At 42.2% G+C, this 15404-nt stretch overlaps 1 protein-coding gene across 7 annotated transcripts in view; it reads right to left on the reverse strand.

Moving 5' to 3' along the window:
- The window catches only part of GRIA1 (glutamate receptor, ionotropic, AMPA 1), a 306850-nt gene that overhangs the window by 127121 nt on the left and 164325 nt on the right, over positions 1-15404 (reverse strand). For all 7 annotated transcript variants that reach the window (XR_001137844.1, XM_012653191.1, XM_012653187.1 and 4 more), the window contains one exon: positions 13511-13564. Coding sequence is in view for 6 of the 7 variants with exons in the window: in XM_012653191.1 (XP_012508645.1) it covers positions 13511-13564 (54 nt within the window). In the remaining variant the exon portion in view is untranslated. The remainder of the gene's footprint in view (positions 1-13510; positions 13565-15404) is intronic.

The following is a 15404-nucleotide window of genomic DNA, read 5'->3' on the forward strand; positions in this document are numbered from 1 at the left end:
AGGAGTTGGTGTATTTATTGAAGCTTTGTTATGGTCTGTTAAGAGAGCCCTGCTTAATTTGTGATCTCCTGGCCTGGAATTAAAGAACACTGGTGCTGTCAAATGCTCTACTGAGACATAGCTTCAGAAGCATTACTCAAAAGAATAACAAAAATGATAACAATGGCTAAAATGCCACTTCATATGCATTACATAACTCTATCCAAACAGCATTTTAAGAGTTTTGAGTTACTGCCATTTAAAAATGAAAAATTAAATAATCAATTGAGAAGTCACCCCTAGATTTACTTTAAACATTTCCCAAGCTCTTATCCTGAGCCAGGCATTCTGTGAAATGCTTTGTATGGATAATCCCTATTTAATTCCTTCAACAATTCTGAGAGGTAAATGTACATAGTAGGATACTTATTTGCATAAATGAGTGAGCGAGTATCCATTCTAATTTTCTTTTGAGGAGTTATGGTTGAGAAACTTTTGGAAACTCCCATGAGATCACACAGCAAGCAAGGATTCAAACTGTGGTCTAACCATAAAATTTGTTTTCTTCACCAGTGTGTTATACTGCCTCTTCATTGGAAAAACAAATGAGTTTAGCTTGAGGATGGTATGTCCAGATTGCCCCAGACAAAGAAGGACAAAGAACCTCAGACTGTGGCTGACACAGTTAATAGTCCGGAATAAATGTCTCCCCCTGCCAGAGCAGGGGCTTCCAATACAGCTGTCTGTCTTGAAAGAACATTGTGGGATGGTGCTAAGTTTCTCTCCTCGACACCAACCTCCTAAGGTTGCTTAGATGTTCCCCAAGCTTCTGGGGTTTATCTGAAGCTTATTAGTGCCCATCTACTCTACATCTGTACCAGTGGTCAGCAAATTTTTTGTGTAAAGGGCCAGATTGTAAGATTCTTGGCTTTGCAAACTATATGGTTTCTGTCTCAAAGACTCATCTCTGCTGTTGTGGCATGAAAGCAGCCATGCGTAGACAAGAGTAAATGAAGGAGCAAAGCTATTCCAATAAAAATTATCTGTGGATACTGAAATTTAATCTCATTTGATTTTCACATGTTATGAACTATCATTCTTTTGGTTTTTTCCAATGATTTTAGAATATAAAAAAAGTTCATTCTTAGCTCATGAGCCATACAAAATCAGATGGTGGTTGCATTTGGGCCATGGGCCAGAGTTTGTTCACTCCTGATCCATTAAAACACAGGAGCAAAGATTTTAGAGATCAGAGCAGACCCTTCATATTGTACTGATAGGGAAACTGAGGTCCAGAGAGGGGAATAGTAGTTTAAAGTTGTATGGCTGGTTAGTGAACAACCTGGGATTAGAATCTGTCTCCTCCCCTCTACACCCACTGTGTGTGGCAACACAATGCTGAAAAGTATGATGATTGGTAGTGAAAGTGCTCAATTAAGTAAACTAGTTAATATAGTCACTCCATCTATCATACGTCAATTATAATTTTCAAAGGATTAGAATGAACAGGCATTTCAAGTAATTATGATATCCTAAAGAGATATTTAACACTATAACTGCGTTGGACACGCTTTCATCTTGCTGTGAAGATTTGGAGAATGCTTTAAGGATCTTGAAGAGGCTCTGGGCCATCATTATGGCTATTAATTATCACATGCATTTGGAAACAAAAGAACTGATTATGTGTGCTTACTGGTTACTTAGGCTCTCTGAGGCTCAGTTCTCTGGTCTTGGAAATGCAGTTATCATAGCACCTACATCCCAGAATTGGCGTAGGCTTAAAAGAATTAATACAATTAAGCACTGAGAACTGTGTCTGGCACACAGTAAGTGCTTAATGAATGTTAGCCATTATTATTATCGTCGCATTCACCATCATCATTATCATTGGGTCAAGAGGTTAGGTGTTTTTAAGACTGTTTCAAATCCAGGGACTGGGTTAGGCAAGAAGCTGGAGAGAACAGAGGCAGGTGTACAGGAACACGGCTTTGGAAGGATGAAAAGCTTTATCTTCAAAGCTGGATTTCCTTTTCTCTGGGATTCTTTCAAGAGGTCACATACGAGCTATTCAGCCCTCATCATCCTGCCTGCGCCGACACTGCACCCATCAGAAGGAAGAAGGAGCATCTCACTTCATTAAGGGAAAGGGATAAGGAAGAGGTTTATTTTCCTGGGACACAGGAAGGAGCACTTCCTCCATCCCATCCCCTGGAGATCTAGAAGTAGGAAGGTTAGAGAAAATCAAAGAACTTGTATTTTATATTCTGAGTGGCACAAGTTGAACACGCCGGGTTTCCCCAAATTGTCAGACAAAATCTTAAAGATGACAGCTTCACGGAGAGGATAGTTATAGGGGAGTGTAGTTTGAAAAGTCTTGTTACATTAGAAATGCTTGAAAAAAGTGGGAATGACCAGCTTAAAAAATAATAGAAGACTAAGAGGGTAAGTGAAAGGTATATTTGCATCTCAGAAGGGCTGTCATGCGGAAGAGGTGGAAGATTTGTTCTCCGAGGCTCTGAAAGGTAGGCCAGAATCAATGCATGGGTAGAGGTCATGGGAGGCAGATTTTGGCTAAAATGATAACGACAACAACCATAGTGCCTAATACGTATCAAACCTGTACTGTGTATTAGGCACTGTGCTAAGTGCTTTATTTGTATTATCTCATTTAATCCTCATAGCAACTCTGTAAAGGAGGTATTACGATCACAACTATCTGCAAATGAGAAATTAGAAAACTGAGGCTAAATTAATAAAGTAGCTCCTGCTCAATGTAGCATAGTTAGTAAGAGACAAAAACCATAGTCCTAGCAAGTAAAGACTCTAGGGCGTGTTTTCTAACCACTGTACATTCTGCCTCCTAACCACGAGTGCAGTCCATCTGATTCATTTATCTTCCGTCCTGCCATGAAGCACTTGGAATGGCCTGCATCTGTATACTAAGAAGAAATTAGCAGGTTTCCATGAGATCAGGACGTTTGCCTCAGCTCCTTAGTGTGCTCTGGTACTTGGAATGTGAACCACAAAGCACTGTATTTCTATCTCTCGTAGGTCTTCTTAGCTTTCTCTTTGAGACTATAGTGGTCCTTCCCATCTGCCCTACGAGACTGTGAACTCTTAGAGGGCAGGGACCTTGGCCCCCATGATGTCCAGACACAGTGCCTGGAGGTGCATGTTTAATCCAATTGGAGGAATGAAGGAACAGAAAGTCTTTGCTTACCCTTTTCACGATTTTCTCATAAGCTTCAATCCTGTTCCCTCTCAGCCTCAGCTTTTCCTTTGTAGACCAATGGGATTTTTTTTTAATTGACTTCTTTTGTGTAGTATATTGTGAACCAGGTCATAAACAAGAAGTCTTAGGAAAAGAGGTTTAGGGACAATCTCGTAAGTTCTGTTCTATCTTTGAACCTCGAGAGCTGTTGGTCCTTAGGCAATTATCACAACCTCTACAGGCACTAGTGTATCGATCTGCAAGATAAGGACACCAGCCAGATCCGTGACCTTTCAAGCTATGTTCCTGGTTCCAGGCATTTTAGAAGTCACCCATGTTGGGATAGAAGAAGGGCAGAAATATGGGGTCCTAGATCCCCACCTTCTCTTGTCCACAAAAACACCTCTGCTTTTTATCTGTTTTATACCCCAGGGTTCTCCCCTAAGACTCCATTTGAAAATAGAGCTTCAAACTAAAAAGTTTAGAAACTTCTGAGCCAATTGATTCCTCTCTTAAGGGCTCTTCCAGCTTTGATCTACAATTCTGTGATCACACAGGTGTGTGCACATGAATATGGATATGTGTGAATTTGTGGAATACTCCTGGGCTGAAGACTTAATTGTGTTCTCAAATACCCATGTCTCTGCATAAAAGTCTTTGCATTTTCCTATTTTAGCCACTTTAACTAACCAACACTTTAAGGTGTCCTCCCCCTGTATAATCCCTCGTAACATGCAGGCTTGTCTGGTTCCCACTAAGTCAATAAGACATTGTAGCTGTGCTTAAATCAGTGAAAACACCATCCACATCGGGAGGAAAAAAGCATTAGTGTTGACCTGTCCAGTTACATTTGAAACTGGGGAGGCACATTTGGATATCTGCAAACGCACCGGCAGACATACGCCTCACACAGGTGCCCGCTATTGAGAAAGAATTATAAATGTCAGCCAGCATCTCACAAACCAATTCCCTCAGTCCTGGGATTTAGAATAAAATGCCGGCACTTTGTGGCAGAAGGTCAGGGACCCCCGAACTGGGATGTTGGTGGAAGGCTGTAGAGATGCACTACCTGGCCTGGGGATGGCTGATCTTCCAGAGAGTCCCCACGTCTTAACTCTGCCCTAACTGGATGCAGTCAGGGGTGACACCTGGCCAGGGCCACTTCAGAGCATGAGCCAAAGGTCAATCCAAAGTTCAAAGTTTCCTAGTATGGGGTGGGCCCTTATGGCTAGAGCTCCTGATGGACTTGAAACCAACAGCATCTTCCCTTTACATGATCAAAACCTTCCCATCCATCCTTCGGGTGGTGCGCATGGCACTCTTTGTGTATGCAAATACCCGTCCCCTCCTCCCCCCTCCCCCCTGCCCCTCTCCCCTCCCCCCTGCCCAACATCCAATAGATGTTATTCTTATATGTGCATTTATGTGTTGATCAGTTAATACCAATTTGATGGTGAGTACATGTGGTGCTTGTCTTTCCATTCTTGGGACATATTTGAAACTTGGACTTGGCGGGGGCAAGGGCAACATACGTAACCTAAACATCTGTACCCCCATAATATGCTGAAATAATAAAAAAAAAAAAAACCTTCCCATCCAGAGAAGGCTGGGAAAGGACTCAGGGCTAGACCGTCTTTTGATGACATGTTAGCTTACATGTTTATAAGGCCTCACATGTAGTAGGTTCCCATTGAATATTTGGTAACAAAATCAATGAAAGTCCAAACATATGATACATTTGAAACTTCCTAGGAATGGAGAAAGGAATATTCTAGTTAATCATTTACTTATCCATCCACTCATTCATTCATGAGTACCTGACATTGCCAGGCACATGCTAGACACAGGGGTGTAGCAGAGAATACCATAGGTCTGGTCCTTGCCTTCAAGTCGCTTAAGGTTTAGGGAGAAATGCCAATATTACACAAGCGATGATAGAGCAAAACGGTGGACCGAAACCTGACCATGGAGCTTAGAGAAGGCTTCCCAGTGGAAGCAATGAAGCCTGAAAGCGAAGGAGCCTTTGGTTGGGTGGAGAGGGCAGGGAAGAACACGCTAGGCAGAAAACGTGCATGAGGTTCAGAGTCAGAGCAACAGAGAGTGGTGAGTCACAGCCCCTGCCTGTATACATCAGCCCGGATTCAAATCTCAGCTCTACCACCTCCTAGCTGTGTGACCTTGGGCAGCCTACTCAACTTCTCTGTGCCTCATATCCTTTGCTGCAAAATAAGAATTATTCCAGTACCTTTCTCATAGAGCTTTTGTGAGTATAAACTGTGTTATATGTCAAACTCCTAAAACAGTGCCAGGCACATTGTAAATACTCACCTAAAGCCCTATGTCTCCCTGGGCTCCACTTCCCTCCCACTACATTATCTGTTTTTCTGTCTTAAAAAGAGGGACGGGTAAGAAAACAAGGACTGAGACCATCCAGTTACACATCACCCTGACCACCTGCCAAAATTGGTGCTAAGGGGTCCTTCCCGCTTCTAAGCTGGTGGTGGCAAGGAGTTTGCATGCTATGCAGAACAATAGCGGCCACTATCTTGCATATCTGAAATGGTCCACAGGATGTTGACTTAGCATGGAAATCAGCCAAAGCATGCAGGGTTTGCAAGATCAAAGGATACAAAAACACCCAGTGCTTGAGATAAATGGAATAGCCTCTTCCTTAGGATGAAGGAAGCCAATGTGGTTTGCAGATTTTTTTATTTTTACTTTTTGATATCTCTGAACAAACTGCAGAGAGAGTCAGGAAAACTAGAACCCTAAGTTGCACAGCCAGAAAGGTGCTTTTGATGAATTTATTTATTTTGAAAACATTGTGCCAGATCTTGAATAAACTGAGATCTTTTGGAAAAAAAATGATTTGCACAAATGATAATGAGTTGGTGGCAGAATGATGATGAGACTCTGGGCCTCTGCTGCACTTGCTGTTCTAAGATTTTACATACATTAAGTCATGTGAAGTACATATTAATATTCCCACTTACAGAACTGAGGTACAGAGAGGTAAAGCGACTTGCCCAAGGACACACAGCTAGTAAGCGGCTGAGCCAGAATTCGAATCCAGGCAATTTAAGAAGGAAAGGAATTTATTTCCTGGCTTTGCTCAATTATAATGTCAGTCCTAAGAGTTGCAAATGTTTCCTCGGTTTGGGTGGTGTGGCCCAATGGACAATGAGCCTAGTCTTTAAAACTAGAGAGGTTTGAGTTTGAATTCTAGTTTTAGCCACATGACCTTAATAAGAGGTCTTTCAATAACTTGAACTTTGTTGTCCTCACTTATAAAATGGAACCGTAATCTCACCTCTCTTGGAGGTGCAGACACTCTCAGGGGTCCCTAGGGTGGATCGTCCTAGAGGACAGGACTGAGCACAGAGTGACATAGACGCTGCCTTGCCTGCTGGGATGCTGGGATCTCCGTGGAAGAGAGCTCCCTCTGGCACCTGGCATTTGTCTTCCTGTCCACCCACGCCCCTTTCCCTTCCAGAGGCTCTCTGCAGTGTCAGCTCTGGTGATCAGAGGGAGACTGACTGTCACAGAAGAGTGAGGTGAAAGCAGAGGGAGAGAGGGAAGGCTGTGTGGGAGGGAGAAGAGGAAACTGGAAAGAGCCCGGCCAGCAGAGAGGAACTCCGAGAGGGGCACAGGGAGGAGGCGGAGTGCTTCAGAGCCTCTCTCTCTCTCTCTCTCTCTCTCTCTTACACACACACACACACACACACACACACACACACAGAGGCATAGAGATACATTGTGAAAGTAAAGAGAGAGCAGCTGGGGGGCTGGGAAGAAGCGGCAAATGATTGCTTCAAATCCTAGCTCGGTTCTGCTATTTAACTTTGGGGCGACCTCTAACAGATCACGTCCCTTCTCTAGGCCTTGGGTGCCCATTGTGTAAAACGAGGGGCTGGGTGAGACGACCTCACAGGGACGCTTCAGCTCTAACTCTCTTGGATTCTTCAAACCCCGGCCAGGGCACACTCTTCGCATGACTGCTGGCGTGTGGATGCTGCCTCAAGAGCCTTCCCAGACGCCCTGCAGCCTATGGAGGCCTCTCTATCCTCTGATGACCACGCTTTGACATTCCAGGTGACTATTTACGGGGCTTGCATTACTGTCACAGGCTGTGGTTTTTCTCTGACATTCCTTTTAGAACTATATTTTCATGTTCCAACCTAGCTGGAAGGCAAGGCCACATGGCTTTCAGGACAAAAAATAAGACTTGTGCTTCTGAATGCTTCTCACATGAGCCCGGCGCGCTGCCTGGCACACGGACACGCTCGGTCCACGACTGATGCCTGTTTGGTCGGCCGTGAGAACCACATCCTGCGAGAAGGCACTGGGGGAACAGGAAGGCGTCCAGGCTGGAGGAGCAAACACCAAAGAGCAAGCAGGGTAGCTGTTTCCAGATACTCAAAGGCTGCTTTGTAGAAGGGCAGCAGACACATTTTGCAAGAATCAGAGGGCAGGCAGAGCCAGAAGCGATGAGAGGGCGGCACAGGGTGAACGGAACACAGGCTGTGCCCTGTTCGAGCAAGATTGTGGGAACTGTCGCAGCCCTTTGAAAAGATAAAGGGCTGCCACAGAGGTATGACTTTCCCATCACTGGGTATTATTCAAGCCGGAGCCAAATGGAGGTGCTTCTCTTAAGGACGTTGTAGATGGAAAGTGGGTTAGAAGTCCTCTTAGGCCCGCCTCTAACTACTCATTTGCATATTCATAACTGGATTCATATTCCCGCTATCTCTGCTTCTTTTAGCATAAACACAGGGATTTTGCCTTTAAGTGCATGTGGTGTGTGGGTGCAAACATTATTTCCTGAGAAGGCATTTCACTCGTTCATTCATTCAGTGACTTGTTAAAGAACACCTGTTAGATGCAACTCGCTTTGCCAGGCACTGGGAATTCGACAGGGAACAATCCTTCCTCCGGAGCTTACAGATCAACAGGGAGGAAGACATTACATAAGAGTGAATCAGTTGTCTAATCTCAACTTTGGTAAGTGAGAAAACCTGGGGCTATGGCAGCATATGACAGGTAGATGAGGTTTCATCTGTGAGGGGCTTGAGGGACCTCAAAGATAGTATCTTGTCCCCAGACATAAATGTCTTCCTTCTCCACTAATAATGAAGATAATGATGACAATGATTATGATGGTAATTATTGATATTAACATTTATTGAATGCTTATTTAGGGCCATATATTACTGCAAGAAATTTATATATATTATCTCACTTAATTCTCATAACGCCCCATGAGAAGGTAGATACATCATTATTCCTTTTTCTAGAGATGAGGCAATGAAAAAGCTCAGAGAGGGTAGGTAATTTGACTAAAGTCACACAGCTAACAAGTATCAAGCCAGAATTCAAACCCAGGTCTGTCTGCCTCCAGAGCCACCTTCCCAACTACTATACCACCTGCTTAACCACAGGCTACAGAAGCTAAGTGACTCTGTGGCACAGAGACAACAGGAAGAAAGGTACCGAGGAAAGTGGATGAGCTCAGCCTTACAGAAGGAGGCGACAGATTTCTCTCCATGGGGGAACAAGAAGAATGAAAAACAGTTTCTTCTCAGGGCTGATCCAGCAGAGGGGCAGCAGCACGGAGCTGGGGGCTTGGACTAGCTGCCACACGGACCAAAACTTCCACCTCTAACATTCCGTGGGAGTTAATCTGCAGCCACAGGGCAGAAACGGCTGATTGCCCTGGTCTTCACCTACCCCAACAAGACCTGGGATGACCTGACCTCATCATCTCTCCCTCAGCCTCCATCACGCTAGGAATTTTAATTAAAAAAAATCCATTAGTGTATAATGGAAGAGATTTTCAATACAAATTTGATAGCCTGAGTTTGAATTCCAGGTCTATGACTGCCACCCTACGTAAGACTTAAATTCGAGCCCTCTTGTCCAGGATAACCCCTCCCCTTCCTGGGCATCCTATCCCAACTCCCCCTGCTCAGCAGTCAGATGGCACAGTAGTAGGAGCGTGGAGATTGGGATTCCATGCTCCTGGAGGGGAAATTCAGTTCCATCACGTTAGACACTCTGTGACTTTGGAAAACTCACTTAACCTTTCTGAAGCTCAGTTTCTTCATCTGAGAACAGTATCAACCTTGAGGTCTATTGTGAGGGTTTGACTGATGTGTATTAAATGTTTATCATAGTGTTTGGAAGGTAGCAATCATTCAATAAATTGTAGAAGCTGTTGCTGTTGTTGTTGTCATTTATTAGAGGTTTAAGGGATTCTAGTTCAGTGGCTCAAGTGGCTTGGCATCAGGTTAGCCCGATCATCCTATTCTTATGCCCACGTCACTTTGCTGTTATTGTTATTACTTCTCCAGAAGGTACTAAATGATCCATACTGGCCAATGTCATCCAACAAATTCAATATTTCTCAAATGGGGGTATGATGGAAGCTGTATACATTCTCAGGGAACTTCTAGTTCCCTGTAAGACTTTTAAAAGATATGCTTTTATTCTAATGAAATTCTAATTATCAATACTGATAATCTGGTCATCTGTTCTATGGTTTAGGTACTTATATTTGTAATCACAACAGTACAAAACCATTCACTCGTTAGCGCCATGTGTCCCATACTGGCTGTGCAGACACGTTACAGAGCTTCACAGGTCCTGTTTTGAAAAACACTTGTTTGGTGTAAGGTTTCCTTCTGGTGAGTCACAAAGATAAGAGCTGTAACTCCGGGGGCTCTGGCTGGCAGACGTCTGCCCTACCCACGGTTTCTGAGCAGGGAGCGAATGCGGTGTCAATGCTGGGGTATGGAGGAGCGCTGGCAGCCAGAATGGAGGTGTTGGCCTTCCAGTGGGTTCCAGGGCTCAGATGCAACTATGAGAAATAGTGACATAGCTTTCCAATTTCTGCATGGTTCAGGCTCACATTATGAACATACCAATGCTATGGAAATATACATATATATCTATCCTATCAAATATGTGTAAAATATGCGTACATATGCAAGCATATATATATATGTATACATACATACACACAATATATGAACATGTACAGATGGGTGGATTTAATGTCTGATGTAAGAATTCTCCACCTGTGCAGGATACTTGTAACTTTTCAAAGCATGGCGGCATTTGGTAACATATTTGGTTCCCCCAGTGACACTATGGGTAGAGTAGGAACTATGATTCCCAATTAACAGATGAGGAAACTGAGGTCTGGAGCATTGCCTAAGAACACAAAGCTAGCTAAGGGTGATGTCTGGACAAAAAAGAGGTTTATTTTGTTTTTTTGTTTGTTTTACTCCCTGTCCATAAGCTCTCCTCTCTGACCTATAATTTTCTTCTTTCCTTTCTTCCAGCAGCCTTTCAAAGGTGGCTATTTGAACCCCCAAAGCATCCCTCCAAAGTGATCTGCTACAAAAATGCTGCTGGCTACTTTTAAGCTCATGCATTCTGATGGGGACGGCAAGAATTGCAAAATAAAAGTGTAGCTCCATCCTTTTGTTAAACCTTTCACAGCCTTCCTTGGCCCCTAACTCTATAATTATACCCTAATCACAAACACTCTGAAGGAGCGGGTCAGTTCCCTGCAGCAGCAGGCTAATTATGTGGCAGAATTTCTAAAAATTATCATCTTATAAATTGTATTATTCCTCTGAAGGGGGAAGAAAACACACCACATACTCGACTATGTTTCAAACTGAATTAATTGGTAATTTGAAGCCTAATTATCAACTAATCTATCGGAACATGCAAATCTTTTGTATTTGGATGGTATATGCAATTTGCATCCTATTAGCTGGCAGTTGTAAGGATTTGAGAGCTCATTAGGTGAGGAGAAGAAGAATGCAGATCAGAAGGATACAGAACCCAAGCGGCTGACTTGGTGATGCTGCGGCTAAAGGGTCACTGGGCAACAGATGGAGGCTGGCGATGCAATTACCTGGGGTCTTTTAGTGGCTCTAAGGACACCGATGTGTAATTTCTACCTTACTCCAGAGAGGTAATTATGCACGTCCGCACCCTTGTAATGTGTATTCTCAAGCAGCGGGGAGTGCACGCGGTCTCACCGAGAGATGGCCTGGAGTAATAGGAAAGGCATTGGAAGCTGCCTGCTACCCTTGGTGCTATGAGCCTGGCTCTAGCTCTGACTTGCTGTGTGATCTTGGCCAAGTCACACCCTGTTGCTGGTTGTTTCCCTATAAGCAAATGAGATTTACATGGAGTTGACTTCCGAAGTCCCTTCTAGCACCAAGAATCTGGGATTTAGGGATGTCAAGGGCTTTCCTCCTTCCAAAGTAAATAATTCCATCTTTGCAAATGGTCTTCTGAGGGTAGGACCCTTGCTTCCCCTAAAGACTCCAGATAGCCATCACTGATTTAAAATGTAAATACCTCTGAGAAAAGTAACGTATTTAGCCATTAACAGCTGGATCTAAATTAAACCCTTTTTATTTCCAGTTCCAATTCTGAAATATTGGGACAGCCAGGGCAAGGAAGTTTTGAAGAGGACAGAAATCTAAGACAGGGATCTGTTGAAGGCTGGTGACGAGGCCAGAAAGAGGGACAGAATTTAAGGATAAACAGGACGCTTTGGTCATGTTTTTAGATCTATGCACCCTGTGCCTTAGTTTTACCAATGACCTTTAATCCAGAAATAAGTAGAAAATATCAATCTTTTGTTCAATTATAATTAATACTGTCATAGAAATAACACAAAATAACATGGCTAAAACTGAACATGGTTATATGGTTAAGCAAAGGTAAAACCGAAAATTTGTTATAGACAAAAAGCTAAAAATCACATCTTAATGAAAATGTGGAAAACGGTAAAGATAAGCCAGAATAATAAACAAATTTTATAGAAAATGCTACCATTAAGAGAAACTGACAATCATTCAAATTGTCACATGGAAATTTTTTTAATTAAAATTTGATGGAAAAAAAAATTTGATGGAAGATGCAGTCACTTTGGAAAACAGTTTTGGAATTCCTCAAAATGTTAAAACATAGAGTTTACACATAATCCAGCCATTCCATGCCTAGGTATATATTCAAGAGAAAAGTAATTATACATGAATGCTCATTGCAGTATTATTCATAATAGCTAAAAAGTAGGAACATTTCAAATGTCTGTTAACTGACGAAAGGATAAACAAAATGTAATATATCCATAAAGTGAAATATTATTTGGCAAAAAAAGGAATGAAGTACTGATACATACAACAACATGGATGAACCTTGAAAATATTTTGGTAAGTGAAAAAAACAGTCACATAGGATCACATGTTATATGATTCGATGAATATGAAATGCCCCAAGAAGGCAAATACATAGAGATAGAAAGAATATTAGTGGTTTCCTAGGGCTAGGAGAGCTTGAAGGGTGATGAGGAGTGATTGCTATTTGGTATGGGGTTTCTTTTTGGGGTGATGAAGAGTTTTAAAATAAGATTGCAGTAGTGGTTTCCTAACTCTGAATATGGTAGATACCATTTAATTGTATGCTTTAAATTACATCACAATAAAGCCTTTAAAAATGGAAGTAAATATAAAATAAAATTACATTTGGCTTTGGAAAAAATAGCTGGAAGAATTAAACTCTATGATAAAAATGGTAGGTGTGCAAAACTTGACCCAGAAAAAATAGACTTGATGGAAATAATGGTCACAAAAGAAAACTAATAATGGCACATGCTACTAGGTAAAATTTAATATGTATAAAAATGATTTGACGAATCAAGTCTTTGTAATATGAAAAATAATTGTGCTCAATAAAATGAACTATAGGACATTAAAATGAAAACAGATTTTTTTTTTTTTAAAGAGAGGCTTATCTATGCCATGTAGAAAAGTGAATAAAAACTAAATTGACATAATATTGTTCATGCTGGAAAATTGTTTCTGGTTAAAAATTTGTCAATACTAATATAATTATGATTTAAATGCTCATATTTATGAAGAGTAAAAGTAGCACTGGGGTCAAAAGAGAGGGTCAAAAACAGTGGGATCAAGACATCTTGTATCCATGCAAAGATGTGGTGATTTTGTTCTTATTGCCAAGGAGCAGAGCCAGTTAAAGCTGGAATTATGACGACCGATGGAGCCCTGTCCACCAGTATGCTCTCCTCCAAGGAAGCTCAGAGGCTCACGAACAGTGGTTTGATGGGCAAGATGTGAGGGGAAAAGGTAAATTTAGTATTGCCAAGACTCGCTATTGCAGCTCTGAACAGCCCCTTCCATCCACTCAGTTCACACTGGCCAGGGAACACAGAAGCAAGCTAGGGCCCCAAACCTGGAAAGACCCTGAGCTGAGAGCCTGTAGTGCTCTACTCACCAGATTTGCAAGGATGTAGTGGTAGCCGATGCCATTCTTCTCCAGCTTTATAATCTACAAAACACAATGGGTGGGGACTCATCAGTCATACTACCAGTTAAAGCTACAACAGCAACAGTAACAATTGCGACTGACACTAATTGAGTGCTTACAATATGCCCTGCCCTCTCCTAAGTGCTCAAACTATGATATCCCAACCATCGAATGACGGAGATATCATTAATGTCTTTATTTTATAATACAAATGAGGAATAGGCATAGAGTGGTTAAATAACCTCTGTAAGGTTACCCAGCTATTAAGTAGCAGATGCACAATTTGAAATTGGTTTTGTCTGATTCTAGGAGTAGAGTGGTGTTTTCATAACCCCAAGGACCCAGCTGTTCACTGCACTCTTTCTTCCGTAAAGCCTTCCTCGTACATGGAGATTCTTCCCTGGGTGGAAATCTTACGTTGCGTGGGATCCCCTGTCACTATCATGACAATATCTGCTGCTTGGATGGACGGAAGGTAGATGGATGGATGGATGGTCAGATGGGTAGGTGAAAGACCTTAACTCAGTTCTTGACCTTCAACCCCTTGCGTGAACCATATGCAAATGTTGTTCGTTCTTTTCCTAAATTTTGTGCCTTCCTCCCTAAGCTGGTTGAATACTCAGATGTTAATAAATCACTTAAGTAGGAAGCTGGGAGGGAGAGTCAGGATCATCTGGTCCAATCCCTCACTGTATAGATCGGAAGTTCTGACCCTAAGAGGGGAAATGATTTGCCCAGATCCCATAGCAGTCTGGTGGCAGCATCAGGACAGAGACCTGACTCTTGTGAACCTCTCCGTATGATGCCTGATTACGGTTAATCGCTAAGAGCTGAGATTCCTAAAAATCCTTCCTTCCTGACTTCAGAATATCCCTAATCATCACAGGCAGGAAAAAAAAACTGTGAAAAGAATTGCCCAGAAGTTTGTTTGGGTAGCCAGACACGCCACCTAATAAGGAACAGTTAAAACTACAGAACTTGATTCTAATCCTAGCTCAGCCTGCAAATTAACTTGATCTATTTCCCTATTTTTTTAAATCATCAAATTGGGGTTAGTATACCCTGCTTGGTGCCTCTCCCCCTGCACAGCTGCAAGAGACATAAAACATATGAGAAGTACTCAGGCTTCTTCTCTAACTGAATAAATTTTCAAGGTTATTAAAATCCACGTGCAGACATCCACTTAATTGGATGTATGTGCATAGTCGCTCACATTCTTTCTTTATGTGGGGCATAATTAAATGCAAGCACATACAATGAATGCTCTGAAAAAGAGGTTAGATTGTGAAATTCCAGACCGTGGAGCTCAAATGCTATTGGGAAGATAGTTTTATTAATAATTCTTCATTGCTTTTTCATCTTCTTGTCAAACAGTTTGCTGCCCTTTCAGCAATGAGATACCTTTATCAAAAATCTATTCAGCTTCTAATAAACACAAAACAGCAAATAAACGATATTTCAAAACCCACCACATTCAGGCAATGAGAAGAATAGTGCCTGCAAGATGAGAGTACAGTTTGAAACACAGGAAACAGCTGATAACTGATGACTTTTGACTGATAAAAATTAGAAATTTCACATGGTCCAAACTTATACCAACCTTCCCATCCATCTGCTCACCCACCTATACCCTGACCTACATTACGTCCTTTACTACCTTCCTTTCACAAACATTTATTAAGTGCTTGCTGTGTGCAAAGGATTGCTGGCCATGCCGGGAAAGTGAAACAAGCATGGTGCTTGCCCTCTAGGAGGTTACACTGTACTGTGAGGAGGTCCATAATAAACAGATAAACAGATACATGCACACAGGGTTGCAAACCGAGAAAGGTGTTATAAATGCAACACACAGTTTCACAGG

Source organism: Propithecus coquereli, unplaced genomic scaffold, assembly GCF_000956105.1.
Source record: "Propithecus coquereli isolate 6110/MARCELLA unplaced genomic scaffold, Pcoq_1.0 Scaffold419, whole genome shotgun sequence".
NCBI classification, from domain to species: Eukaryota; Metazoa; Chordata; class Mammalia; order Primates; family Indriidae; genus Propithecus; species Propithecus coquereli.